General features: G+C 34.2%; 1 protein-coding gene across 1 annotated transcript; it reads right to left on the reverse strand.

Moving 5' to 3' along the window:
* Positions 1-456: 456 nt before the first annotated feature.
* Positions 457-7023, reverse strand: LOC110093188 (transcription factor bHLH68-like). Its single transcript, XM_020818000.2, has 7 exons — positions 6564-7023; positions 5720-6020; positions 5537-5617; positions 4974-5039; positions 4487-4552; positions 3848-3898; positions 457-1054 (listed from the first exon to the last, which is right to left on the reverse strand). The coding sequence occupies exons 1-7, from the start codon at positions 6761-6763 to the stop codon at positions 923-925; spliced, it is 897 nt and encodes a 298-aa protein (XP_020673659.1). The 5' UTR covers positions 6764-7023; the 3' UTR covers positions 457-922.
* Positions 7024-10859: the final 3836 nt, after the last annotated feature.

Below are 10859 nucleotides of genomic sequence, written 5' to 3' on the forward strand. Positions count from 1 at the left end.
GTTGTGGAATGTCAATTGTATTTGTGAGCTTAATCTAAGTTAACAAATTTGTATGTAAAAATACAATCTAAAATTAAAAAAAAAAATCTATCCAATTTTCACTTGATCCTAACGTACGGCTTGTTTGGGACAACTATAATGTTTTATAAAATTGGTTGTGAAGTTGCTATGAGGAAATCAACTTAGTTACTATTGCTACAAAAAAATATCTTTTCATTCTAGAAATTTTAGAAAAGCGACGAGAAAGCAATATTTAGGCTTCGTTTGGGACAACTTTCTTTCTGCTTCTTAAAGTAGTTTTTTAGTAATCAAAACTAAAAAATTTTGTCACTAGAAAGCCGCTTTTTACTAAAAAGCTGCTTTAAGAAGCAGAAAGAAAGTCGTCCCAAACGAAACATTAAACGAAATTATGGTTGCTATCTAAAAAACAAAACAAAGAGAAAACAATCCCAAACAAACCCTTAAGCCATCATAATATTACTTACATATTAATTAAAACTGAATGAAATAGACCAGAAAATGTTAATTCTAAACTAAATAGTGTACAAATTAAGGAAACTGTCCTCTATTACCAACCAATATAAAAGCACATATCATCAAATCAAGACTAAAACGTCGTTTGGGACGGCTTTTTACTGCTTCTTAAAGCAGCTCTCTTAATTTTTGCCCTAAAAAGCTGCTTTAAGAAGCAATATGAAAACCGTCCCAATTGATCAAGCCTAAATCAGCAATTCATTACCCTCCAATACTCTTTAAAACTTCACTTAGCACACTTCTTGATCTGTTTACTTTGTGCATATATAGCATCATGAGCAATCAGCCTTGTTCTTTCCTTATAAGATTGGCTGCTAATGATGCTATATATATTCACAATTGTATCAAGCTCTAAATATCTCAAGGATGCTTATAATAATCTCCTACATCAATAGCTCCCACGTAGTGATGAAGCCCAATAATCTGCACCATTGTTGCTCTCAACGTGCACTGTGCAAGAAACTGGAACCAGGCACAGTCCCCTACTCCTCAGATCCTTCTTTTGTTCATCATTTCCATCCTGTAATAATGCAAGTGATTACACTACGATAAATCAGGCTTTTGCAGCACTTTTTAGGACATGCTACAGCGGTTTAAACACCTACAACCGACTTCCCAAAGCCGAATGCTGATCGCCTTGAGCTCTCGTACGAACAATGAGAGAGAGGGAGTGATCGAGAGCATGATAGAGAGGGATTGGGATGACGGGCTAGGGCGAGATCGGAGGCTAGGGCATCACAATACAACGGGGGAAATATATTTATCCTATAGCAGCAGCTTTTAAGATCGCCACTATTAATTGGCTGCTAAAGTTATGAATATTTGAGATATTTTAATAGCGATTAAAACTAATGTATATATCTATCTATAACAACAGTTTATAAACTACCGCTATGAACTGCTGAGAAAACGTCATGTTTTTATAGTGTTAATATGTTATATATATGATATGAGAAATATTATATAGTCCAAAATTGTTAGTTTGAATTTAGTTGTTTGACTCCTTTATATGTTACATATGTTTAATGATATATATTATTTATATTTATGTTATCACTTATCAGCATTACTAAGAATATTACTTTATTTAAATTATTTTGATTAATTTTAATAATATTTACATCATCATGATTGAACTTCTAGTAATCTAGTAAGATTCATGTTGAACCTTTGAATCTTGATTCTTTCCTTCCGGCGGTTTAATGTTCGATCCGGATCTAAAAACTTTGATGATTGCTCATTATAATAATGATTTATGTGACACTATCCACATACATTGTGGTCAACTTAGGCTTCGTTTGGAATAGCATTCGGTCATTATTTTTCGTTGCTTTCAATAAATTTTTTAACTGAAAAATATTGCTAAAAACAATAAAAAAGCTGTCCCAAACAAAGACTTAGATATCCATTTCATAATATTTAATCAGGAAGCAAAAGGAAGCAATTATTAGCACATGAAGATGCAATTCTTTTAAATTTTGTGGCCTTCACTGAAGAGTCCCTAATCGCTGTAAAGTGATTTTGGTGCCTTTCTGCTTTAAAGAAAGCCCTAAAAGAAGTATAGGAGTGCTAAAAATTTTTTAAAAAGAATTTTAACCTATTTCCAGATCTTTTTTCAAAAAAGTATGACATAAAATCAAAATTTATCAAAATTTTTCATAAAGTGTGCAAAAAAGCAAACCCTTTGGTAAAAAATCTAAAATGTTTCCAAACTTTTTATTACACTGATAATAATTATATTTTATTAAAAATAAAGCAGGAATGATAAAAAAAAAAAAGTTTAGCTAAAAGGTTTCTCTTAGCAAATCTTTTACAAAATGTAATAAAATTTTTATGACATGCATAATAATAACGCTTTATTAAAAATTGCACCTAACAAAAGTATTTAGAGTCCTAATTGTTGAAAATAATATGAATAAAGATTAGTTTTTTAAAAAAATTTAGTAAAATAATAAGAATGTCTACTGCACATAACTTTCATTGGCAAAGCAATTTATGTAAAGTCGATGTTATAGGCTATCTTTTACGAGAAATTATTTTGTATGGACACCGAAATGTTCCGAGGCGAATTAGAGCATGCCACGTCACCTGGTATACAGCGGGTACACAGCCGCAGTACACAACAAAGGGGTACGTGATGTAGTGAGCTCTAATTAGACCCGGAACAGTGTCCATATCCGCACATAATAATTTCACCTTTTTGACTAGCCAATTGGAGAAAAAAAAGACAAACAAATGATCTATTTGCGACAGTTGTAGATTTTTATTAAGTTTGATGTGAAGTTGTTATGGTAGCTACTCTGCAGTAAACAACAGTTTTTCACAATAGAAAATTTTGAAAATTAGTGAAAAAACTACAAGAAAGTGCATAGTAGACAAACAAAATTATGATAGCTATCTGAAAAGCGAATTAAGCAACGAGAAAATTATCCCAAACCAATCCTAAGATTCTTAAGCATTCTCCTCTTCTTTCTAAAGCCATATGGAGCCAATACTTGACCAAGACATTCTTAAAATGCTAATAAATTTTCATACTTAAAACAAATTAAGTACATTAAAATTTGAAATTGTTATTTTTAGGCATCATGATTTCAACATTCAATATCTACATCTAATTATTATTTTTTAATTTTAAAAAAATCACATAAATATTCAAACAATCATTAACTTTTATATGTTAATTTATTTGAGGAGTTTATGATTAATTACTCTTTAAATACATATCACCTTTCTCCATCTTGCTAGATACTAAAATACATGCAACTAAGGCTTCTCTTAATGTTTCTTAAAGCAGCTTTCTAGTACAAAAATTAAAATGTTTCTACTTGAAAATTACTTCAAGAAGCAATAAAAAGTAGGGACAAACAAAATCTAAGGCTTCATTTGGGATGGCTTTCTTACTGCTTCTTAAAACAGTTTTCTAGTGCAAACCGAAGCCTAAGATTTTGTTTGGGATGACTTTCTTTTTGCTTCTTAAAACAGCTTTCTAGTATAAATTTTTTTATTATTGTACTAAAAAGCTGCTTTACGAAGCAGTAATAAAGTTGTCCCAAACGAAACCTAAGTTTCATTAATTACCATATCTGATAACTAATAACACTATTGTATCGATCTGTATGCCTTATGCACATTTATTCACAACTTGCCAACTAAATTTCTTGCCCAAACAAAAAAAAATAGAGAAAAAAAGTAAGAGAGAGTGAAAAGGATTTGAGCTTAATGATTATTGGAGAATTATGATTCAGAGCCATATACTTTAAGATTTATCTCTCAACATTTTATATGAGAGGGAGAGAGAGTGAGAGGAACTTACAGGCTGCCTCATGTTGCCTGATCCTCTTGCCAAGTACGGGGAGCTGAGAGCCTACAAAAATAGACGAAAAAAGTGATGGAATGCAGTGTAAAGAAGCATAGGATAATAATATCTATAAAACATGACAACACTAGACAACAAAAAAACAAAACAAAAAAAAAAGATGCCACATGAATCAAAACATAAATCTGTGCCCATCCCATAACTTTAATTGCGTGCTCTGAAATCAATCTAGCTAGCCTCCTTTTCTTTCACTTCAGCTTTCAGAAACACCATACTTTAAAAGTAGAGAGAAAGAGAGAGAAAGAGAGAGAAAGAGAGTACTTGGTACTTGTTGTGTTCTCTTTGAATATGTGAGTTCCATGTTCCTGTAGTATTAATGGTGTTTTAACTGTGGGATTTTCTTTGTCATTTTCAAAATATGATCACAATGAACTCAACTCTATCCACATTTATATCTTTACTTGACGAAAGAAACCTCTCTAATGAAGAAATTACAGTAATATATTATAGGTTACAATCTTCCTACAGGCTGATCTTCGCACTAACTATTGATCATTAGGTTCATGTTAAAGATTATTAGCAGAAGAACATTTGAAAAAGAGAGAGAGAGAGAGGGGGGTGGGGGTGTTGGACGACCTCAATTTGACTCTGAAGGAATCTAATGTAGCCGAAGGCTTCAAGCAGTACAGAAGCTGTGTCAGTCTGCAAAAGGAGGTAGCCCAAGTCAGATTTCTTTATTCTTGAATAGGAAATGGAAATGTAGAAGAAGGTAGATATAGAATAATTAATCAAATATGAACATATAAGTGAAAGTACGGTTAAATGTGTAAATGCTGAAGGTTAATTTCATTAATTAGTAAAGTAAATTTGTAACAGTGTAGATACTGTGAGTCTAGAGTTGCTTTTACGAGAAATTTTCTGTGCGGATATCGGATATAGAATGATGTCCGGAGACCAACCATAATGCGTCACGCCAGCAATACCGAGCCGTGGTATCTAGCAAGGGATGACATTACATATTCTGATTGAACTCCGAACGACGTTCAACATCCGTATAGAATAATTAATATGCTTTTACACATCTAGAAAAACACTTAAAAAAGTATTGCTCACAGCCTCACACCTTTCCAAATGGGGAAACCAATTGGTGAAGGGCTGTTATTCTATCCCCTAGCTTTTCCTTCCTAACCTGTGAAAGCAAAAATAAACATTTTTTACTGAGAGGCAAAAACCAATATAGAAAAATAATAAAGAAGAGCTATATATACATATATTTCAAAGAATCAAAGTAAAAGAAACGATTTGTTCTTAATGACAAAAAATATTAGTATTATTATTATTTTCTTAGCGTTTGTGTTGAGTGATTAATATGGCTGAATCTGTAAGAAAATTGGATTCAATATCAGTTATCCAGCAACAGTTCTATAATTATTAAGATGACTGTAGTGTAGAGGATCACCAAAAAAAAATAAAATCCAGTCATCATCGAAGGACAGGAAATTTAATAAATATAGAAATTTTATAAAAATTACAATTCAGTCAAAATTTTGTGTTGAGAAAAATAATAATTTTGATTATTATCTTAAACCGCAATAAATTATCTTAAATTATAGTTATAAACGGCTTCTAACTTTTGTCAGCACTCATAAAATAGAGAAGGGAGTGTAGACTTCAAGAATTAGAAACCTTTAAAGTACTTGGCTGTGATAATGAGGACCCTTGAATCCTTGCCTTCTTCAAAACTCCTCCATTTTCTGTGCTATTGCTCTTCAGAATCCAAAGAATATTAATGATTCAGAATGATAACTATATTAAACTCAGCTTTCTTAAGAGATTAAGATGTTTAATCCTCTCTTTAATCTATCTAACCTCTGAAAAGTGATCAGTTAGTTGATGCTTTCTGTCTGTCTTTTTGTTAGAGAAGTTCAGCATATTTCTGCTGAAGCTTGAAGTATCACAAGATCTAGGAGATACTGTTACAATCGGACCCCAAGAGCTTGAGCTTACATGGCTGAAGGCATAACCAGAATCTTCAGAGTTCTCTTGCTTCAGATCTTGAACTTGAGCTCCTTGTGAATGGTAAATCAGCTGATTCTCTAAATTCTCCATTTTTTTGGTTTGAAAAGGAGTGCTTAAACTATACCTTTCCTCTTGAGTAGCTAGTCCTCCCCTGCAAGATGATAATTATCAATTAATTATATTAAATAAATCTAAGTTTATTCCTTCTGTCAGAGGAAATGCTTAAAATAAGTAAAAATTTATGGTGGCTAATCAGCTCTTCTTTTTTGAAGAGAATACACCAAAACAAATTCATTAAAAACGTATAGAGGGAAAGCCACAGTGAGACTATATATGAACTCTTTTCTTTTTCTGTTTCTCTATTTTGTATCTATGAAAGTATCATGAATATTTATTTTACTAGTTCAATTTAAACTTCCCCATGAACTAATTACCTAAAACTAGAGATCACACGTAGGTAAGATTTAGTCTGATCAAGTAATAGCTTTGTTTGATCAATTAAGAAAACCAGTAATATATTTTTTCTTCTCGAGAGTAGGAGCATATTAATTCCATTAACTTGCACCAATTCATAATCTACTAAGAGAAGAAATATCCATATAACATCTAGTAGAAGCTAAATAAAGAAACAAATAAACAATCACTATATATATATAGTGAGAGAGAGAGAGAGAGAGAGAGAGAGAGAGATTACATGAGCGCTTGACTCCATGTTTGTGGAAGCTCAGGATCTTCACAACAAGAGCTCATAGGAATATAATTAGAAAGCTCATGAGGCTGCTGTGAGAAGGCTAAGGAGGGAGGAAGAGGACACTGAAGAAGTGGAGAGGCCTCATCAGACGAAGTTCTCCTCAAATTGCTCATGCTCCACCAAGTAGGACACCCTCCCATCATCTGCTGCACCTAAGAACTCTCAAATATACCTCTATTCCACCCTAAGGCCTCCCTTTCTTCCTCTCTCTCTCTTTCTCTCTCTATTTTTCTTCCATCTATTCTTGTTGTTTTTCTTTCTTTCCTACCACTCTTAGATCAGTCTTTGAAGGTATTGCTTCCTTTGCTTCTGTGGCTGTGGTATGGGGGAGAAGACAAAGCTTTAGAGGCAAAGGACTAGTTTACAAGAGGAGTGAGAGTCCTTTACTTTTGTCTCCTTTCCCTTCCTCTCCTTCTTTAATATTTTTTCGGTTCCTCTTTATATTTTTCTCTCCATTGCTTTTCATTTCTTTTTTATTTTTTGTTTTTTATCTCCCCTTTTGCTTTATGAGAAAGCATGGCAAGAAAGTTGATGGCAGTGTTTTCAGACCAAAAGGAGTGTTTTGTGGATGTGCTAAGTAGTAATTAATTTGGTTGGAAGTTACTAGCTAATAAGCTATGACTAGCATGGAGGTTAATTCCACCAGGGTATAATTGTTTATTTGGTGGATGGTGGCACTTATTGTTTGGGAGGATATATCCAAATTTGAGATTAAAGTTGGGTCTCATATCAACTTTCTTTTTCAATTCAAATGCAAATTAGTGAGAGGGTCAATTGCTTTCTTTTTACACCAATATACTTTTCATCCATATGATGAGAAATTAAAGTTTCGGTTGAGATAACTTTCGTATTGCTTTCTGAATTAGTTGCTTTTTAATACAAAATGTTTTAGTTCAAAATTTTTTTGTATTCATGAAAAGATGTTTTAGAAAGCAGGTAGAAAGTTGTCCCAAAAGAAACCTAAATATAATATTATGAGGTTTCTTAGTAATCTCTTCTATATAAGAGATCTTCACACCTATGATTACATCTCTTCAAATAGAAGTTTTTCAACATGAACTCAAGTATTTGATAGAATTTTTATGCGGAAGAAAGTACTTGTATTCATATTAAAATTATTCGCTCTTTATTTTGAAATGTATAAAATGGTCAATTCTAAGGCCTATTTCTACTTATACGTGAAGGTTTCTAGCTAAATGCAACTTATGGCTACTTCATACTATCTAATTTATTCTAGATATTTCTAGAATATTTCCATTTATAATTTTCTAGCAAATGAAGGATTAATCTTCCTTCGTTTGGGGCGGCTTTCTTAATACTTTCTAAAGTAGCTTTCTAGTAAAAAAAAATATAGCTAAAAAATTTTTATACTGAAAAGTTGTTTTAGAAGGCAATAAAAAAGTTGTCCCACACGAAATATTGCTCTAAAGATTTCTACAATAATATTCATATAAAATTTTTGTATACTCAAAAGATATTGACTTATTAATTTTGGTTTATATTTTAAATTCTCTCCTTTAAATTAAAAAAAAAAAAACTACTTCATTGATTATATTAAGATTTGTCTTCCATTTTATGAATTGCTCAAGCAAAAGTATCTGCAAGTTCATCTCCAGTTTTCACATTCGCTATTCAAATTTCTTTTCTCCTCGAGCTGATTTTTTACGTTTTAATAATGAACACTAATATGCAAGCTTATTTTATGATTCACTGGATTCTTCGCTAGTTTGGTTGTTGACTTATTATTTATATAGACTTGTGTAGCTTCGATCACTCGGAGAATGTTAAATCTCATATATTAGCTTCCTTAGCTATATTTATTCACTACAGGAAAAACACCGAAATCAGGCGGTTTTTTCCGACGGTTACTCTATATTAACCGGCGGTTTTTTGCCTTACCGGCGGCTTTACGGCGGTTTTCTGACCGCCGAAAAAAATCGCGTAGGAAACTTGTATCGGTGGTTTTTTACCGGCGGTTTTCCGGCGGCTTACACCGCCGGTTACAACCAGATTTTGAATCGGCAGTTTATCGGCCGTGACGCCGGTGGTTATTTGACCGACGGCTTACCGGCGGTCAATATACCGACGGTTCTCCGGCGGTTTAGTTGGGCGTCGTTTGTTTTTGAAACCGCCGGTAGACCGCCGATCTTTTACCGGCGAACGCCGGCGGTTCAACCCATTGGTACAACCGACGATCTAAACCGCCGGTGACCGTCGGTAGCCGCCGAAATTGCCTCTAACCTAGGTTAGAGTTGTTTATCATAGCAAGCAAATCTAACACTAAATGGCTTATAATAAATGTCACAATCAACAATTTTGATCTACCCTAAAAAAAATTTAGATCTACCAAAATTATTACAACATTACCTCTTGCATTACTATCTAAATCATCCAAAATAACTCTAACACTTGCTTATGTCTAGTGAGAAAAAATAATCAAAGAAAAAATATAAAATATACCTTAAAATAGGAATCTAGGGTGAAAAATTGAAGTCGGCGGTCGGTTTGGGGTCGGACTGGGTCAGCGAGGTCGGACGTCGGAGTGCCAGTCGGATCTGGGTCGGCGGAAAGAGAAGTTTCGTCGGCGGCGATCGGAGAACCTTCGTCGGTCGCATTCGGACGAGCGGAGGCGAGCGGAGGCGAGGGAAACGAGAGAGAAAGAACGAGAAAGAATGAAATGTGAGTTGCGGGCCTGGTCGTTTTAGGGCACTAACCAGCGGTTTTTCGGCTGTCCAAACCGCCGGTACAAAATTACTTATCAACGGCGGTCCAGGACGCCGTTAAACCGCCGGTTAATATTAGAATCCGGCGGTTTGCCGGCGGTTTTTTGACCGCCGTTAATACCGGCGGTTTAACGTATAAAAAATACCGGCAGACCGCCGTTAAAAGACGGCGGTTTAACCGCCGATAACACCGGCGGTACATAAACCGCCGGTTGGAACCGCCGGTAATAGCCATTTTTCCTGTAGTGATTGACATACACAAGATGAATCAATAAATTTAACCTAACAAGCAGACAAGGAAATTATTTATTACTTCTTTGAATAAAAAAAAAATACAAAATCACTTGTGCATTTTCTATTATCTTGATCTCTAGGCCACTTATTTCAAATATCTTACATTCTTATTAAAATTTTGATTGCTTGGATCAATCATCTTACTTTCATCTTTTTAAACTAATTTGCAATTCTACATCTTAAGTTTCATGAGAGCCTCCTTTACATAGACTTCTTATGAAATAGAGATATCTTCATTACTTCGCTTCACTTTTATCGCAAGAAAATATGAAATAAGTCTCTCAATTCAAATTTTTGCATATGGTTTGATTGAATTCTTTGAATATAAGTGGTTTATAACTTGTAAAGATAAGATAAACTACATAAAAGGAAAAAAAAAAGTGATATTAATTTTTATGCATCTTCATATGAGCATTAAATATACTCAATTTGCTTGACGTATGGATCACTACTCTTTGCATTCCATGCTCTTGGTTTTTGCTTTAGGTCATATAAAGCATTTTCATTTTTTAATTTATAATGTTTTGACTCATGACCCTTTTTAATATATCTCTTAGGTCACTCGATATATATTTTTTATTTAATAGATCTATTTAATTAAGAAGGCATAATTAACATCGATATATATATAAATTTCTCCCTTTGCCTTCTTTTTAATTTAGTACACTTAATTTACATAAAAAAATATTTATCCTTTAGATCTAACGTCGGTGACCGTCAACAGAGCTCTCGCCGGCGATGAAGGCTATGATCGTCGGCGACGTCCGGTGACCATCAACAGAGCTCGGCGACCTCGATCTACGGTGAGCGACGGTGGGCGACGAGGGAAACAGCAGAGATGCGAGAGAAATGAACGAATGAAATGAGAAGCCAGAGGGGCTCGGGTTCGGAAATAGGGCTTTCGCCGGCAGATTTTCCGGCGTCCAAGACGCCGGAAAAATTTTCGGCACATTTTGCACCGGTTTTAAGTCGTTGAGTTTAAAACCGTCGTCTTATTATCCACCAGTAAATGCGCCGGACGATTTCCTCCGTAAAGTGCGTCGAAACCAGTAAAATACTGGTATATTCCGACGTTTAGACCGGCGCATTAGACGTCTGAAATTTTCCGGCGTACCATGCGCCGGAAAAACGCCGTAAACTTTCCTTTCTCACTATGCGCCGGTACAAACGCCGTATTTACCGACGCAAATTAATCCGCCGGAAAATCCGTCGGTAATCGCGT

The sequence above is a fragment of the Dendrobium catenatum genome, unplaced genomic scaffold (genome assembly GCF_001605985.2).
Source record: "Dendrobium catenatum unplaced genomic scaffold, ASM160598v2 fragScaff_scaffold_1328, whole genome shotgun sequence".
NCBI lineage: Eukaryota > Viridiplantae > Streptophyta > Magnoliopsida > Asparagales > Orchidaceae > Dendrobium > Dendrobium catenatum.